Here is a 19,228-nt window from a genome sequence, read left to right on the forward strand (position 1 = left end):
AAAAGGAAACATTTCTTCACGCAACACGTGATTGGTGTTTGGAACATGCTGCCACAGGAGGTGGTGATGGCCACTAACCTGGATAGCTTTAAAAGGGGCTTGGGCGGATTTATAGAGGTTGATCTATGGCTACCAATCTTGATCCTCCTTGATTTGTGATTGCAAATGCCTTAGCAGACCAGGTGCTCGGGAGCAGCAGCAGGCCATTGCTTGCACATCCTGCAAGTGAGCTCCCAAAGGCATCTGGTGGACCATTCAAGTAGCAGAGTGCTGGACTAGATGGACTTTGGTCTGATCCAGCAGGCTCTTTCTTATGTTCTTACAGGGTGATTGTTTGAGGAAGACTAGCAGAATTGCCCACTGGCTTATGTAAAACTTCCCTGTCTCTTGGAACAGGAGTGTGATATATAGAAATCAGCACACAAAGCTATAGGAGGTGTGTGTGAAGAGTCATTTGTCCACTTGTGCAGATCCAAGGCAGGAGGCTGGTTCCCAGGTTGGTCCCCTGATGAGCTGAATTGGTCCATCACCCACTCAATCATTCTCAATGGCAACCAGAAGCCAGAGCCAGCATGGTGTAGTGTGTTTAAATCCCACTCTGCTATGAAAGCTCTTGGGTTGACCTTGGCCAGTTACTCACAGCCAGACCTACCTCACAGGTTGTTGTAAGGCTCAAGTGGAGGAAGGGGAGAATGTAGAATGCCACTTTGGGTCCCCACTGGGAAGTAAATAAGTAAATAATTCCAGGTACTTCATCCTGGCGCATAAATTTTCTTCCTCCAGCAAGGGGAGTAAGGAGGGAGTGAACAGGAACTGGAATGAAGCCAGCTTACATTGTTCAATATTGGTGTCTGTAACTTGGCAAAGGTTTTGTTTCTCTCTCCCTTTGCCTGATTGCCTGATGATATAAAACAGCATAGAATGAGGATCATCTCTCTCCTAAATGGAGAGAATACTGATAGAAATGGCATGGACTTTTTTTCAAGGTAAGATTTTCCAGCTTTGGGGGAGGGGGGAGTTCTTGTGCTTTTAACCAACAGTGTCTTATGCCCAAATTTCAAAGCATTCCTTGTCATGGCTGCATCTGTGTGCTGGGAATGCTCCATCTATTGAATTCCTGCTTGACCGCCATTTCTGCAAGACCACCTCATTGAGTTAGCGCCTCTAAATCTCTAAATATGAATAAAAACCTATTTACCTTCACCTGATTCTACCCCATCAGTCCTCAAAGGAGCTCAGGGCTGGGTACACGGTTCTCCCTTCCCATTTATCCATTCAACACACAACCCTGATGGTAGGTTAGGGTGAGAGAGACTGAGGTGGTAGGTTAGGGCGGTGTGGCTGGTTTGGGTGAGTGAGTTTTATGGCTGAGGAGGGAATGGGATTGAACCCGGAACCAAGTGTAGCATTCTAAATGCTGCACTGCCCTGATTCTCTGTGTCTGTTCCCTTCCCCCATTCCTGTTTTTTTAAAGGACTAAAGAACTTTCTTTATACCAAATCAGTCCATTGGTCAACCTAGCTGGTTTGACTGACAGTCATTCTATGAGGTCTCAGACAAAGAAATTACTTGTCCAGTTCCTGCTACTTGAGTTCTAGCAATGTTGGGGGCTGAATCTGTGACCTTCTGCATTTAAGCCATGTGCTCTGCTATTGAGCCACAGTCCCATAGGATACTGGGTCACTGACCCTGTGCAAAGTGCTGAGGTAATTTCTTTTTAAAAGATGCATCTTCTAGAAAACAGGGACGCCACAAAGTAAACAGGGACCACATGAGCTTTTTCCAGCTAAAACCCTTCCTGGCAACCAGTCAGAAGGATTACATTGTAGTCAGAGCAATAGAATGTGGCCCACCGTAGCATCCCCTGGCTGTGTCAGGGCGGGGGAAGGGTTAGTGTGTAAAAGGAGAGTCATGAGTAGTTAAAAAAACAAGCAAAGAGAGATGTCATTTCCTGCAAACCTTTACTTGTACTGGTAAAACCCAATAAAGACTGAAAATTCAACTGGCATCTCCATAGGTTACCAGTGGAATGAGTTTGCACTTCTCAGAATCCAACAGCAGAAGGCTCCAGCGCCATTCCTCGCAAAGGAATGTGGCCTGCAGTCTTGCAAAATGACCACTTCCATTCCTCCAAAGCCTGCAATAGGCCAAAATCCAAGTGACTTCATTTGGACAAGTAGCAAATCTGTACAGTCATGAAGGCTGTCTGTCTCCAGTAGGGGATGAGCTACTTCTGTCGTTGCTCCTTTGCCAGTGTTTCATCTCCAGAAGAGGTTCAGCTTTCCCTGGGCTAGTCTCTCTCCAAATGCCGGTATTTTTTGCGCAGCACAGACACCTGGTCTTTGAAGAGTACAGGGTCCAAGCGGAACTGAGAATGCACCAGAGGCATGTAACCAAACCAGGCCGCAAACTGGTTCATGCATTCCTGGCGCTGGGAGAATCGAAGGTTCCCATTGGAAGGAGGAACACTCTTCAACAGCTGAAGACATAAAGGGGCAGAGAAAGACTTCAGATTTTCACTGCGGGTGAACAACTAACTGTAAAAACTCCTCCCCTAAGATCCCTTTGGTACATTAGTTTTAAAGGCCTTTTGAAAGGCAGGGCGTATCTGTTGAAAGTGCCTGGGGCAAGCACCGCCCAGCATTCAACTGCTTGCTCCGCCCATGAACACATGAAATTTGGGGGTGGGGCTCACATTTAAATGCTGGACTTGGCAGAGACCAGGGTCCAGTGTTGAACTGTGTACCCTGCCCTGAGCAGGGGCAGGGCACGTAGTTCAGTGCTGGCCCCAAGTCCATGCAGAATCCAGCATTTAAATGTGCACCATGTGGAGTTCAGGGTGGGTTGGGCAGTTCAACGCTAGGCACTCTGCTTGTTCTCCCTGCTCTCATGCCCACCCGGGCTGCTGTCTGCACTTCACCTCTCATCTGCACGAGGCAGCAAGCACCCCCTTCAAGGCGCGATGCCCAGGGCACAAGCCCTGCCTGCCATACCCTAGAAATGCCTCTACTAAAAGAAGTCCCAGGGCAGAGGTTAGAAATGATCCAGAAGCAAGCCTGGCTGAGCCTCTTATGCCTTCACTGGGGGATTGTGTATGGGGGTGTCCACATCCACATTGTTCCAGCTGCCTTGGAGCAGCTCACAGATAAACAGACCCTGTGCTACCAGGGTAACATCTAAAAGTGACCACAAAGAATACTAAGATGTGGAACCAACAAGCCCCCCTTTCCTGTCTGTTATTCCCCTGGTTGACCCATCTGTTCTCAGCTGAGCTGTAGCAAAGGGGAGCTGCGCCCAGGGCACATGTGTGCCCTACATTCCCACCAGGCCCTGGAATGCCCTTGTGCGCCCCCCCCCCCCCATGCACCCGGGGCAAGACACCCCCACCCTCACCCCTTGGGTGCTACACCACTGGTTCTCAGTACCTGAGGCAAGGGAGCATCTCTGTGTTGTTTCTTTTGGGTCACTTTGATGGGAGGTAGTTTTGTGACAGCTGAAACCAGGAAGTTCATCAATATGTCCTCACAGTTGGAGATCTGATCAATGAAACTCCTTATTCTAGCAGGCAAGTAATTAGTGAAGAGACTGTGATAATACCTAGAGAGGGAAGGAGTAAGGGAAGCAGAAAAGAAATGCTGCTGTTAATGCCATGTTCAGGCCAGGTTTCCACTTTTGGGGATTCTCAGGCCCAAATTGCTAGTATCTTTCCATAGCAGAGATTTTGTGGCTATTAGTGCATGAAATGAAAAACCTGCTACAGGGAGGGCCTCATCTCAGAGTTTCTAATGAAGGAAGCCTGACTGGGGGGAGGGGATCCCAAACTACTCCAGTCAAGGCTTTCTTGGCAATAGTGACCAGTTGCCACGTGACTGTGGCCCTAGTCTGGTGGAACGCTTTGACAAACCAGACCTGGGGTCCATGAGACTGGCTTCAGTTCCTCAGGGCCTGTATGACAGAGGTGTTCTGCCTGAGAAGTTGAGGGCAGCGACGAGGTCCATCTTACCTGGCCTTCCTCCCCCCCACCTCCCCCCCTACATCCTCCGGTCCCTTCCTTTTCCTTTTCCCTTTTTTATTTCATTGGTTGTACCTTTCTACCCTTTCCATTGTTCCCTTTCTTGATTGGTCTTTATGACCTATTGGGTTCTGAGATGCCAAGAAACGTAGCGGGATGAATCTATGATTCTAAGAATGTTGTAAGCAGCTCTGAGGCTGCCTCGGCAGGGGAGGACAGGATAAAAATGTAATAAATAAAAATGTCTCCCACTGAAGTTGGAGAAGCTTTCCTTTCATTCAGCACCTTTTCCCACTTCCATTTTTCTGCCCAAAGGCATGCAAGAAACTCAGGGAGCATACATTGTGATCGCTCCCCTATTTGATCCTCACCCATTGTTTTTTAGAGCTGAGGGCCTAACTACATGTTACTACGTTTTCCTTGCTTCCTATTTGGGTTTTGGCAACTAGATGTGAACTGGAAATTCCATTCTCAGAAAATTGTAAGGTGTGCTGTGTCTGTGTCACACTGGGACTGTGGTCTGGATGGGCTTGTGTCTCCTCTGCACCATCCTCCTGACCTGGGGGAAGGGGAACTACTTGCCATGTTGGGGAAAGTCAGGTGCAACCCACCATTACACATGGGTTTCCCAATGTGGCAAATAGCACTCCCTTCTCCAAGACCACACCAGGTCAGGAAAGCCACACAGGGGAAAGTTAAGCATCCTCTCGCCACATGCTGTGGTTCCATTCTGGACTGACTCCCAGGTTCCAAGGAAGATGTAAGGAAATGGCTGGGATTGTTAGGTTTTGTGTGAAGATCTGAACTCAGTACTTCAATGTCTAATCATTCCACCCCATTGGGTTTAAATGAAGAGGGAATGGACAGGGGAAGCCAAGTGTCCCAGAGCCTAATGTCCTCTGAAGGCAACACATTTCATTATGCACTGAGTGTGGGGGCTTCCTTCTGACACTCCTGAAACTTCTGGCCATCAGTATCATTCAAGTGATCCAAGTCCTAAGCCCTGCTAATCAGTTACAGTGACCGCACATAAAATCCACTTAGTGTTCACCCGATTATTCGTTGTACATACAGTGACTCATTCTCATGTTATGTTCAGCCCATGTACACCTCAAGGTGAGATTTAAAACCCCACACTTGTCCATGTATTTGTCCCCACTTTCATTTGTTATGCGAATGGGTGTGGCCAGTGGTGGGATTCAAACAATTTAACAACCGGTTCCGGTGGTGGGAATTCAAACAATTTAACTGGTTGTTCACAAGCACCATTTTAACAACCAGTTCTGCTGAAGCATTGTGAACCTGCTGAATCCCACCACAGATGTATATATGTAACATTTAGGTTGCACATGCATTCATTTTTAACATGTAAATAAAGCTTTGAGGAGAAAGAATGGTTTCTGTGTACTCTCCCTACCTGGTTCTTAATTTTGGAATCAACAGGCAAGACTGCATTAGAGTGTGTGTGTGTGTGTGCACAAGCTTGTTTGTTTGTGAACAACAGTGACCCAACCTAGCTGGAAAGTTGGAGCCAGCGGTCAAGAGCTGTAGACACTAATCTGGACAACCAGGTTTGATCCCCCACTCTGCTGCATGAAGCCTGCTGGATGACTTTGGGCCAATCACAGTTCTCTCAGAACTCTCTCAGCCCATGCAGAGGCAGGCAGTGAACTGCCTGTGAACATCTCTTGCCTTGAAAACCCTACACAGTCACCATAAACCAGCTGTGACTTGACAGCCCACACAAACACACACAACTGGAGAGGTGATCCAATCCCCCAGTGTGATTTTAGGTATCCCTTCCACTTTTCTCTGCTTTCTCTCACTGGGGGAGGGGGGCATGGGGGCTACCAGAACTGCACACAACATTGGATGTGCCTTATGGTCACATAATGGCATTATGAGGCTTGCTTCCTGATGACCAACACATCTCCAAACGACAACCTGTTTCTGAGGAAGGTCACCTGTGATAGAACGCAGCTGCAGTGAGGACCATGGAGAACTCATTTGTCCATTTGGAGGTGTAACTCCATTGGTTCCTGCTGTTATCCCAAAAGTGGCTACGCATGGGAAAGCCAACGATCCGGTCTGGGAAGCTTCTCCACACCATAAAGGCAAAGTCAACCTGCAGAGTCATGAAGGGTGTGAGGAAAGGACAAACACACCAAGCATTAAAGAAAGAAAATGTAGAAACCATCATCCCTATTTAATGCCTGCAATTCTAAGAACTCTTTTGTAGCAGTAAGCTGCACTGGTCTCTTAGGAATGCTTACTTGAGCAAATTCTCAGAGCTCAGCTTAACCTTCCAGTTCCTTCTGTGTTTCTGTTTGTTTGTTTTGCAAATGCAGCCACTAGGATTACTTTATCAAGAAGGAATGTGAGTGGTACACGGAAGGAGAGGGCATCTGAAACCTTTTCCTCTTCGTGTGTTTCAGAACTAGAAAAAGATAACCTTCATAAAAAGCTACTTTAATCTCTGCTTGGGGGGAAACTGAAGTACCTGTCTATTTTCCCAAGTAGGAGTAAAAGCTGCACAGGGGTAGCTTTTTTCAGCTGGGGAGAAAAGAGTTTAACCTTCCCACCTTTCTTCTCTTGATAAAGCAATCCTCAAGGCTGAATTTACAGAAGGAAAAAATAATAATTTAAAATAAACATGGAAGAAACTATAACACAAAATCAAGCCCTTAACTGAAGTCTAAGAATACAAGAACCAAATCAAGCTAAAGGATAAAGCATAGCCCATTCTGGGGTGCAGGTTGGATCCAACAGCTTTTCCACTAACGAAAAAGGGAGGAGGGGAATTTGACTACTTAAAGGCAATGCTGAGGAACATGGGACTTGCATGGACAAGGAGGGGAAGTAGGTGAGATTGAATTAAAAAAGTGGCTGGATGCAACCCTGTGCTATCAATAACACTTTTCAGCTCCTTAGCCATGACATGGGCAGTACAGTTTGTGATCTAACTGTAACACAACGGAGAATGCCAAATTCCCTGCACCTAAAGAGACAATGACTCAAAGGAAAGGGTTCAGTGCTTACTTTCCACACACATGGTGTTTTTAAAGCAAGGCAGAGTGTGAACGAGCACTTCCTCTATTTGCATTTTGAAGCAGGGCAACCTCTGGAAGGCTATCCTTCTTGGTTACATAATGGAGGATAAGATAGATGCAGGATACATTTCAGTGGGAGGGGGGCAATCGGTGTTTGCCTGCTGATGAAACCTCTCTGGTATATCAGTTATTTTGCCAGTTCTTGGGGAAAGCAGGCATGCCTCTAAGCGCCCCCACCCCCAAATATTTGCCCCACCCCAAACATGTTACTCATCCAAGCCTTTTGTGAGAAAGGGACCTCTCCCCCACTGTTCACCACTCCCTACACAATTAAATGCCAGGGCATCAAATCACATGCCCAAGGCCATTCTCCCTGCCTGGCATCAGAATCCAGTTTACTGGGAAGCATTGCTGGGCTGGGTTCAGCAAACCTTGCGGTTGGGTGTCATGTGTGCAACTGCACTCTGAGGAATAAACCTGGGTGGTGGAGCAATCCAGGAGGCCGAAGATGAACGGATGGTGTTGCGCTGCTGGTATTTTGCCACTGAGTCATCTAGCAGGTGTCTTCTCATACGTGCATGGCGTAGCTCAATGCTGTTGCATGCATGAAGCTTGGTCCCCACCTGAACCAAGGCTCACGAGAAGCAGCTAACCCCACGACCTGCTTTCCATGTCAAAAATCAGCCTTGGAACCCATGAAGGGGGAATAAAAATCTCAGGACTGTGCTAAACATGTGGAGCATGTTGCTGTCACACACTCAGTGGCTTTGATCAAACCGACATATATCTGGGCTTCAGCTCATGGAGTGAGATTTCCAGGCAGATGCCTGGAATTTCCTTTAGGCAGTTAAACTAGTATACTTTGAAGTCTGTAGTACAGATAGACCTTGTCTGCCTGCCTATCTTTCTGCATTAAGGAATTCTGCCCACATGGGAAGTCTCTGCCGCAAAGGGGGATATCTGGATGATGGAGTGGCTGATCTGGGCATGACTTTTCTGGTTCCCTTTTTGCCCCCCGTTATCTGGTGGAAACATAATCCTCATATGTACTGGTTGACTATTCAATTATCCTTGGGGGCATACTACGTGTAACATTTAGTTCTGTGATCACTTTAAAATACGGAGCTGCCACTCTGAAGGTGAGAACGGCACTGGAAGAGGGGGGCTTTTCTTCCCTTGCCATTTCGTGGCTGAAAACGTGGCCCCAAGCTGCTTTTTACCCTCTTTGGAGGAAAGTACAAGACCCCATGATGGGTAGTTTCACCCTAAGGATTGTTATTGAAAATGACAGCTGTTACAGTTATGGCTTGATAAATAAAGGGGCCCATCTCAACAATGAGAGCTTGTTTAGAATGGGGAAATCTCTGGTTTAAAACAAATGATCAGTGTAGAGGTATCTGGCCCACCCAGCACTGTCCGAGAGAGAATTTTACAGGATAAAAAAGGTTTTCAGTGATCCTGAAAGACATTCTCATTTATCTTTCAGCATGGCTTTGGGGTGGGGTGTTCAGAGGTAATTTAAGGGAATTATTATTTATTTTTGTTATAAGAAAGAGCTCCTGGACAAAAAACAGATGCTCATATACATTTTAATGCTAACAACTTACACTTTCTAAAGTACAGTTGGATGTCTGAATTAGTGGCAGGGTTCTAGAAGCTTCTGTTAAGTCATGAGACAATCACTGATCCTTCCCCAGTCCTTTGCACTCCCTCCCTAAAATATGACAGCCTCCACCCAGTGAGGAACAGACCTGAGGGTAAGGTAACCGCTTCCCCCTTGGCTGTTTTTTTGACCACACTATGGTAAAACAATTTGATCTGATAACTGTGCCTAGACTCCACCACTCCAGAGATGGCTGCTGTTTGGTTCATATATTCTGGACATCCTTGTGTATGATGGATGAGAAGATTCAAGGGCCTCAAGTCAATGCCTCACCTCACCAGTTGAAAGGCTGGTGTGTTCGTCCAGACTCAGCACTGCCTCAGTCCCAATAGCTGAGTAAGGCAAAAAACGGTCGCTGACCTTTAAATAAGAGAGAAGAAAAAAGAGGCATGAAATGGCAGCCCAGAAAATAGCTTTATCCTCAGAATCACAGAGTACACACTCTCTTTGACAGGCACATCTGTCACCCGGTACAAAAAGGTAAATGGAACCTAAGCAAACTGGTCTTCTTTTGCCCTCTTTAGAAATTAGGTACATTGTTTAGCTGTCCAACAACAACCTGAGCTGCATGCCACAGTATGCAGAATGAAGGTTCCTGGGAATTTTAAATTTTTTCTATTTTATAATGTGGGGCCTGGAGAGCTCCCAGAATTACACCTGATCTCCAGAGATCAGTCTCCCTAAAGAAAATAGCTGCTTTGGAGGTCCCTACCCAGCCCAGAACCACAAATCTCCAGAATTTCCCAACCTGGAACTGACAACCCTCGTCCCCATGATTGCAGAGGCATGTTTAAAGGCAGTGCTTGAACACACACGAATACATGAAGCTGTCTTAAAGTCTTCTCAGCTGGCTGCAGCTCTCCAGGGTTTCTCCTCCCAAGCCAGTCACCCACTTACTTTGCTGCTGACTTGGATGATGGTCAAAGGAACAGCAGTTTGTGGCCATTTGGTGCTCAGGGGTGGTGGTTTCTCACAGCTCCATAGAACTACAATCTTTATGAACAAGGACATAAAAAAGCAAAGGAATTCAGAATTAGTAAGAAGCTTCAGAGCAGGACAACAGTTTAAAAAGGGTCAAACTGGGCCATTGTTCTGTCTCCTGGACAGGTGTGAGGTGGAGTGCCACAGCATTTGCCAATGTGTTTCCTGGAACCTCTTCCTTAATAAGCCTTAGGGATAAAATCCAAAAGATCTTCAATAGAATAGAAAAATCCCTCCCCCAGAGGGCTTCAGTTTGCTCCCTGCCAGCAAAGTGTTCAGCCTAGGCTAGCATATCAGTCATACATATGTGATTTTGCCATAAACTCAGCCTGGGTGAGGGGATCGCTGTTTCCATGCAGGGATTTTTCCCCACATGCAACACAGGAAATTGCTCCCCCAGGTTTAAAGGGAGCATCCACATGACATTGTGTTCATTCCTACACACATTCTTTGCCATTTGAAACTAGAGGAAAAACAGCTTAAAGGGGGAATTGTGAGGTGGCTGGGAGTGGAGTGAATGCCGGGAGGAAGAGAGGGCTGGAGCTAAGCTACACTTTCAAAATGGCAGAGAGCAGCTAACTGCCACACATCCTGTACCCTTTTTACCCCTTTAAAGGACTTTTTCTGGTTCACCACCAAATTGTGCAGGTCTTAGCAAGGAAAGTGAGGGGAAGGAGGCGTTTCAGGGCCTTGGGAGTCCTCAACCAGGACTGCCATTTGCCTCATACCAGCAGGAGGATCCTTGCTAGCGTTCCCCCTTTCCCTGCTGGCAATCAGCGAGGCAGCAGTGGGAAAACGGGGACCTTCTGATGCTAAACTGTCACCTCCAGGTACGTAACTGGACGTCATGTCACTGCGTGGCAGGACATTGTAAGATCCAACCTAAATTCAGCAGTTTTCACCATAATTGCTCTGAGAGAATCCTTGAGCTTTCTATGCTGTTACGTCCCTCTATGTAGCCAGAACTACTGTTACAGTGTTAAAAGGCCACCATTAGGGTACATCTCACCCTTGCCACTCTCCTGGGGTTGTCAGCTGAGTGCCAAAGGCTGACAACCCTACCTTCAGCTCAATTGTCATGGTACAGGGAGACAGAGAGAAAGAGGGTGGTGATGGGGATGGGTGGGAATGACTAGTAGTGCGGGAACAGAAGTGGCCATAATTTCTGCCTACTCCTGTACCTCTTGCTTGTGCCACTATGGTGGCATGGGCTTTGGTGTCCCCGTCCAGAAGTAGCTCAATTTGGGACAGCCATGCCCCCTCCTATCCTGTAGGTTCCACAGACTGCTGTTCTTCAAAAGTAGAAATCCCACCTGGTTAGAGCTCTTAAAGAAGCAGGCACTATTTTTCAGTCAGAGAAGGTTTCAAAGACATGTTTATGTGGAGTTGCAAAGTGGCCAGAATAAAGCAGGCATATTCTGCTGCTATCCCTTTAATAATGATTAGCCCTGCAGCAAAAGGGTGGCATGAAGCTAACTATTATCCCCTGCAAGTTGCTGCAGATTAAATAGCTGGGAAGGGGCAGTTGGCAATGCTCCATGCCACCAAAGGGGTTGTACGTGTTTGCATACATGTATTTGCGTAGAAGGGAGGGTGAGTATGCCTCTGGTGTGTACCTGTCTCACCAAGCCAAGCCCTCCTTCCCAGCTGCAAGTTCAAATAAGGCATCCACGCTCCAGCCTCGGTTTTAATCAAGGAAGCTTCAGAGTCGCCAGGGTCTCAACCCCCACATCTGTGGCTGCTTTAAACTTAACACTTTTTGTACCTTAATAGCCTGTAATTGATGCACCAATGAAATTTTAATTTTAAAAAGTGTTGATGTCAGAAACCCAGGCTTCAATCAGAGACTCTGAAGGTGGCTAGTTCTAACCATGCTTTTCATTTTCCTTAAAGAAATGTCAATAACCATGTCATTCCTTGACCTTTGGCTGTTTAACATCAGCAGTGAAATCCTAAAAGAGTTCCATCTTTCTAAGCCCATTCACAGAGCATTTAGAAGTCTGTTACTGTACTTAAGACGGCAAGGAGTTTGGGAACAATCTTGCCCAGGAATAAGTCCCCATGTTAGTCAATACTCCCAGGAGAGTATTTTTGGGACTGCACTACAACTGAAGGGTCTCACCCACACTATAACTCCCTGAGCTGAATGTGTATTTACTTTGAAATAAATGTTGCTAAATTCAATGGGACTTTCTCCCAAGCAAGGAGAGCACAGTGACCCTAAGCCCCTGGGCCCTGAAACAGTTCAAGCTGCTGCAATGAAGATTTCAGTCTCCTGTACATACTTGCATGGGAGTAAACTTCAGTGAACCTGAGGAGCTTATCCATCGTGCCATCAAGCTGCGACTGACTTAAGGCAACCCAGCAAAGGGCTTTCAAGGCAAGTGAGAAACAGAGACGGTTTGCCATTACCTTTCTTTACAGAGTCTTCCTTGGTGGTCTCCCATCCAAGCATCAATGCAAAGGGGCTTACTTCTAAATAAGAGGAGTTTTAGTTGTTGGGCACTATCCCCTGCTTGAAATGTTATATTAGGATGGAACGCTGTTTTAATGTACACCAGGATGGAACGTTGTTTTAATGTACACCAGTACTGAATGTACGGTGTTTGTTTATTATTATTATTTGATGTTGTTTGTTTCTCTGTTGTGAACCACCCTGAGCCCTTCAGGGGAGGGCGGTATATAAGTTGAATAATAAATAAATAAAAACAAATAAATAAATAAAAATAACCAGGCATGGGACATCACAACCATCTGTCGCTGGGTCAGGGCAAAGAGATTTGTATTTAACCTTCTGACTGTGTTCTTAATATTTATTTTAACATCGCTTTGTATTTCTAATAATTTGTTTTAAATAAAAAGAATATAATTACAGTTTTAGAAGCAATTACAATTTCCTTTCTTGCATGGGTTTTAAAACCACTTCAGCCTTTCTGTTGGAAGCGAGTTTCATTACTCATAAAAGTCTTTTGAAGCAGAGCGGGTTGCTTTAATACCAGCAATAAGGCGTTCTTTTTCTCTGTGGGTTTAAGTTCTCAGTTTCAAATATACCGTCTGCAGAAGCTAGAAACAGAAACCAGGACACCAATAATTCCACTTGATAGAAAACCTTTAAAGGTTTTGACTTGATGTGTGATTTTTTTCAAATGATGTGTCATTTTTTTCAAACACACTTTTATATCATGGGGATGGGGGAAAGCAAAGGGATCATAGTGATCAGTGTCCAGAGCAAGCAAGCAAGCAAGCCTTTATTGGGATAGAGCGCTCCAATCCCCACTCTGTCCTGAAGATTCCTAGGTGATCTTGTGCAAGTCGCTATTTCTCTTTCAGCTAGCCTACCTCAAAGGGTTGATGTTAGGATAAACTGGAAACGAGGAAAACAAATTTACTCTTTCTTAAGACATTTGGAGGACAGAAACGCGGGTGACACGAGAGACAATGGGCATCTTCCCTAAGGGTCTGACATTTTCTCTGAGCCAGAGATGAGCAGTATTTTCTTCCAGTACGTCGAAGTTTGAGAGGTTCTGGTTTTGGCCATTTAATGGGAGCTGAATAGAATGGTCAGAGGTGGAAAGGGTTCCTTGCTATCCCTTTAAAAGGGAGAGTTGAATTTCTCAACAGGCACAAACCTGACATCATTCCTTAACGTTACACCATTCAAGGTGGCACCTCAGCTTGGCCTTTCTCATGGCTGTTGGGAACACAGGCAGAGAGTATAGAAAGTCCACACAACTCTTTCTATGCATTTCGATGGGCTTCCTCCTTATTCCCCCACCTTATCTACTCCACAAAAGAGGCTTGCCTATAAAATCACTGCTCGCAGTGGTACCCCAGGGTCGGACAAGACTGAAGGCGAAACTTTACCTTTACCTTACATCAAGGTCCCTGTGCAGGTTACAACATCCAATTTTGTTCTTGCAGCAATCCTTGAAGGGCTGCACAATGCCAGGCTGTCAACGTTGCAGCACGCTGGAACAAGGGGTTCCGAAGAAGCAAAGCTCAGCCGGCCTTTTTATAAATCAGCCCCATTTTATTCAATGGAGCTGACTCCCAGGAAAGCATTCCGAGGGCTGCTGCCAGAATTGGCTTCTCACAAACAAACCAGCCCTCTGCTGCACCACCTGTTGACTGAAACTGCAAATCTAAGTATGCTTGCTTGGGAGTAAGCTCTGCAGATGTTAGTAAGGCCAACTTCCAAGGTAAGGTGGCTAGGATCCAGGGTGCAAGAAACCCTTGCTTAACGTCCACGGAGCTGGCATGCCTAGACCATGCACATCTGAAAGCATGGGTGGGCCGGGACGGGTGTGGTTCATTGGCTGAATTCTCCAGTAGCGCAACAACGCTGACAGCCTTGCCCTGGAGTCAGAGGGAGAAGGGAGCACCTGCTGGCAGCTGCCAAGATGTCAAGCCCACCCAGATGTCGCCACAAGGCTGCCAACAACCCCATCCGTCATTTTTATGACTTGCACTGAGGCACTCTGATGAGCTACTGTCAGGGAGACTGAAAAGAACTCACTGCTCAGTTAGGAGCACTTAAAGAGCACAACTAAATAGTGCCAGGATACAAAGACAGGAGCCACAGAAGGGTAATGGTTGGGTTAGGTGGTGATCCCCTGGCTCAATCTGGCTCAGTTTCTGCAGGAAGGGCATAACCACCACTCTCAGGAACCATGTGTGCATATGTGCAGGCAACACACACAAGGCTCCTCTTTTCTCTCCACAGTAGCTGAGTTGCTAGCAAAGAGCCCTCATGCCCTTCACTTACAGTGGGGGACTCCCAAGCTCAAGCCCCATTCCTTGCTGTTGCTTGGCAAGATGGCGACAGTGGGGAAATGAAGGGAATTCAGCACTGTGCTGATGAGCGAAATCACTTCTGGCACAAGACCAGGACTGCTGTCATTATGTTCAGGTAACACTCTAGGTTTAATCATAGGTCTAATATACATGGAACGATTAACCTCAGGACTCTTAGCTGCACAGTGGGGCTGTAGTGTTGTCTCCTCACATTTCTCTGTTTACACACAAGGAGGTAGCCCAGTGCCTGCCTGCAGTTATTGCTGAAGTCTCAACGGGCCTTCTTTTTTTGGTTCTCTTAACTCTGCCTATCACTTCCCTCTTAAAGGCACAGATCTCATCAGACCCAGTAGCAGCAAGATAAAGGGCTTTGTTAAAGCCCTTTAAATTGTAGTTGTATCAATATAACTTTCCAAATTAACTCCCATCTCTAAAGCAAGAGGCAAAGCAAATCTCTGGACCATAGGCTGCTGAAGAAAGGGACAGAGATTCTCTCCTCCCTTCCCCTCCAGACTCTGATCGCTCGCTCACTGCCGCTGCTGAGAAGAAGGCTTGTCTTAAGAGTCTTGTTTGAAATAAAGTTTTAGGAAGCCCTTTCGATCATCAGGAAGGGCAGAAGCAGAGTAGGGGAGGTGGGGTGGAGGCAAAAAGGGACCCTGTTCTGTTCCTTGGGAAAGCCTTCTTTGTTGTTATGATATTGATATATTGATATGAGCATTTCCTTGGGCTGTTCCTTGGGAAAGCCTTCTTTGTTGTTCCTGGGGAAAGCCTTCTTTGTTGTTATGATATTGATATATTGATATGAGCATTTAGAGAAGCAGGAAGGAGCCAGCAACATGGATGGGTAGGACATGGATGGCAGTGAGAGGGAGCGGGAAGGATGGAGCCACGTGGGCTAGCTGAGGGCAGAAGGAACACGTCCGAGGCAAAGCTGTGCTCACTTGCAAATCTGCCTGCTCTGGCAGCAAAGCAAATTAAAAGTTGCACTAGAAGTGGCCTCGCTTGCTGTGGAGAGAATAGAAAGTGAAAGCGGGGCTTGAGGAAATACATCGGTACAAGAAATCTTCCTGCAACAGACATTCGCCCCCACTACACACCAGATACCTTGTGGGTAATTGGCCATAGAGGTCTGCATGATTACCAGACTGTCAACCCCAATGCAATAAAGTCACTTCAGATTTTGTGCTAGACGTGACATGGCAAATAACTTATCCCTGCCTTCAAAATTCTCCTGTCAAATGGCCAGCTAAGGCTGGCAACCCTACCTTCACTCCATTGCACACAAAGGAAGTTTGGTCAGCGCCTTTTCCTTCATGTGCATCTCAGCTCAGTTTTGTGTGATGTCTGAACTGAGCCGGAGGCTCATTCTCGTAACAAACAAATAATCATTCGGTCATTATGTACATTATGTGGGTGGGTGGCCAGGGAAACCCACATCACACTAACACATGAAGCTCCCTTCTACTGAGCCAGTACCTTGGTCTGTCACAATTGACTCTGACAGGAAACAGCTCTCCAGGGTCTATGATCAAAGTCATTCAGTTTTTCACATAATTAACTACCTGATGCTTCTAACTGGACAGACCATGCCAGGGATTGAGCCGAGAATCTCCTGTATGCGAAGCAGGTACTCTACCACTGCCATGCCATGCCCCAGACTCAGTTCCATCCTCTAGCAACCCCAAAGACCTACAGGATGATTTGTTTTCACAATATCCCAGAACCATATGGAAAATGAGTTTCTCTCCCTCTGAAGAGATGTGATTTATTCATTGTATTTATGTTATTTATAGTCGTACCTTTCTCACCAGGAGTCAAGGCAGATTACACAGAGTAAGTCAATACTGACTTACTCTGATGGGACATTCAATAAACAGTGAAATACAATTTGGGTTGCAGAAGTCTACAAACTGAACTGAAGGAAAGCATACTAATGTAACACATTCAGTGAAGTAAAACTACACAATAAGCTCCAACCCACAGCAAACGACGCACAGTAGCATAGACCACAGTCCCAAATAATTTATCCAAGTAACTCCGTGATGCTTTTTGTGCAGTGTTCCCCTACTGCCTGCATAGAACAGCCCTCATTAATAATTCCATTTAGCATAGTTTGTGGCAAGCCAGGAGAGTGGAAGCCTTCCTGACTTCCCCAGGAACTCAAAAGCCATTTGCAGAGGGGGAGGGGGGATTTTACCAGGCGTCCCTTTTTGCAGCAAACTGCCACTTCCCTTTACCTGGGCACAGTATGAAGATCTGGACACCGCTTGAATGAGCTTGAGGATAGGCTGAGAGAGAGAAATGACCGGTGAAACCGCCCGGATAAGAGCTGTAAACTTGCTGGAAGGGCTGGATCCTGCATCAGGGAAAGATGGAATTAGTTGGGGTGCAGCAACTGCAAAGAGGGTGAAGAATCCGATGCATGCAGGGAGGGAGATAGAAGGAAGAAGAAGGGCTTGCTGTACCCTGCTGCAGGTAGTAGAACGGAAAATCGCTGAGGTGGGTGGAGTATTCAGGCAATGCCAGCAGCCCACCCGGCAGTGTGTTCCAGAAGAACCTTGGACGGGATGCCTGATGAAATATCCGATCTTTAATGATCTAGCAGGGAGAAAGGAAGTTGTCATCACATACCAGCAATCAGCCCCTGAAGCTCTTTGCACCTGACAGGAGGGGAGAAAACACCCAGGCACAACTGCAGCTACCTCACCCGCCTGAGCGAAGAAGACTGACAGGACTACATTAAACTGTATTTGGAAAGACATAATCTGGATCTCCTGTGGGTTTGGTGTAAAAGCAGTGGCTCCATGGGGAGAACTGGATCAGGATTAAAGGGAGGAGGGGTTAACTCTGTACTCCCTTGTGTTGTTTCCCCATATTAACCCCTCCCCAGTAATTGCTTCATGGGGCAAGCATCTAGCTATATTGCTTTCCACTGACAGATCTAAGTAGAATTGTAACTTCATCCGCCACATGCTGGACCACTGTTGCTTCAGAATGCTCCATCTGGGTCCTAGAACCTACGTAATACAACTAGGTAGGCACTAGGACCCAAGAGGAGCATTCTAAAACAAAGACAGTTCAGCATGTGATGGATGAAGTTACACTTAAATCTTTCAGTGGTAAGCAATATAGCTAGCTGGCTAGTAGTAGTAGTAGTAGTAGTAGTAGTAGTAGTAGTAGTAGTAGTAGTAGTAGTAGTAGTAGAGGAGGAGGAGGAGGAGGAGTTTGGATTTATATCCCCCCTTTCTCTCCTGTAGGGGTCAGAAATATTTACCACCCAAAGAGCCATTTGGACCAGTTTTCCACAGCCCCAAAGATCTATGGAGCCGCCTCCGGTTCAGCCCCTCCACTCACCTTTCCTTCCAGTGCTGGGAAGCGGAGGCGCCGGGCAGGGAAACCCCCTCTGCCCGATGGAGCAGGCAGTCGCCTGCACTGTGGGACACAGGGGGGATGGTGTCTGCGGCCTGCCCAGTGCCGCTGCCTCTCGCGCTGTGGGAGGCAGTGGTGCCGGGCAGGGAAACCTCCTCTGCCCGACGGAGCATGCAGGCGCCTGCTCCATGGGACAGAGGGAGGATGATGGCCATAGCCTGCCTGGTGCTGCCACCTCTCATGCTGTGGGGGGCGGCGGTGCCAGGCAGGGAAACCCCCTCTTCCTGATGGGAAAGAAGCCAAGTATAGATAAAGTAAATAAATATTATTTGCTTGTTGAAAAATACTTGTAGATTGACCTCCCCAGAATGTCTCATAGGGGTTTCCATACAAAATAGCAAATAGAAAAACACACATTTGAAAAATACATTTAAAATCAAATGCATTTAAACAAAGAATATGGAGTGAGAGGTGGGGAAAGGTTAATGCATCCTTCCCCAGTGTAAAGGCCCAGGTAAGACTGATTCCTCTCCCCTCTCCTCTAAATGCTTTTGATATATGAAAAGAAGAAATATGGAAACTCAGTGAACTTAGATTTCTCTGATGTTTCATTGAGTTGGTGCTCATGTCCATGGGCACCTTGGCACATGCAGAATAATGCATTTTCAATCCACTTTTACAATTGTTTGCAAGTGGATTTTGCTATTTCACACAGTAAAATCCAGCTGCAAAATGAATTGAAAGCGGATTGAAAGTGCATTATTCTGCATGTGCAAAAGTGTCCCAAGTCGTGTTCTTCTTCATCATCCTTTATTGGCATTTAAATGATACACAATAAACAAGATCTCCTTTCTAGCATTAACAGTTTCTGCAAAAAACTTAGCAACTGTAACAGTAATCTCTTGAGTCTGGTAATTTAACAAAAATTCGATAATACTGTTCTTGTTCATGAGATCTTTAGAACAAAGAAAAGGAGAATGTTATCGTGCAGTAATGAATGCAACTGGCAATCCAGAATAATATGATGGACTGTGTCCACAGAACTTGGGGAACATGTACATGTTCTCTGCTGCAGTGGAATCCTCTTCCAGTCAGAATATTAAGCCAAAACTCTACAATGTAAGGGATTATCTAATTTATTGAAGTTATGAGTCATTATTCCATGGGAGGTAGGGTAGTGTGCCATACTCCGTCATCTGTGCAGAGCTGGGCCAACATCTCCCAGAAACTAAGGCTTGGCCAATTTCCTTTAAATACTGGCTTAAAATCCACTTTGGAGTGACTCCCAAATGTTTCATCTTAAAAATGATTCCCGCAGTATCCTATGGTTTTCCAATACTGAAACCAAAAACCAAAACA

The 19,228-nt window shown here is 46.2% G+C and overlaps 1 protein-coding gene across 1 annotated transcript in view; it reads right to left on the bottom strand.

Moving 5' to 3' along the window:
• Window positions 1-1,944: 1,944 nt before the first annotated feature.
• The window catches only part of EXTL1 (exostosin like glycosyltransferase 1), a 72,342-nt gene continuing 55,058 nt past the window's right edge, over window positions 1,945-19,228 (bottom strand). Inside the window, exons 5-11 of the mRNA XM_048500844.1 lie at window positions 16,966-17,098; window positions 16,738-16,856; window positions 9,623-9,718; window positions 8,999-9,085; window positions 5,977-6,137; window positions 3,426-3,597; window positions 1,945-2,479 (exon numbers count right to left, since the gene is read on the bottom strand). Of these exons, the coding sequence (XP_048356801.1) occupies window positions 2,291-2,479; window positions 3,426-3,597; window positions 5,977-6,137; window positions 8,999-9,085; window positions 9,623-9,718; window positions 16,738-16,856; window positions 16,966-17,098 (957 nt within the window). The 3' untranslated portion in view covers window positions 1,945-2,290. The remainder of the gene's footprint in view (window positions 2,480-3,425; window positions 3,598-5,976; window positions 6,138-8,998; window positions 9,086-9,622; window positions 9,719-16,737; window positions 16,857-16,965; window positions 17,099-19,228) is intronic.

This window comes from Sphaerodactylus townsendi, linkage group LG06, assembly GCF_021028975.2.
Source record: "Sphaerodactylus townsendi isolate TG3544 linkage group LG06, MPM_Stown_v2.3, whole genome shotgun sequence".
Classification (NCBI taxonomy): domain Eukaryota; kingdom Metazoa; phylum Chordata; class Lepidosauria; order Squamata; family Sphaerodactylidae; genus Sphaerodactylus; species Sphaerodactylus townsendi.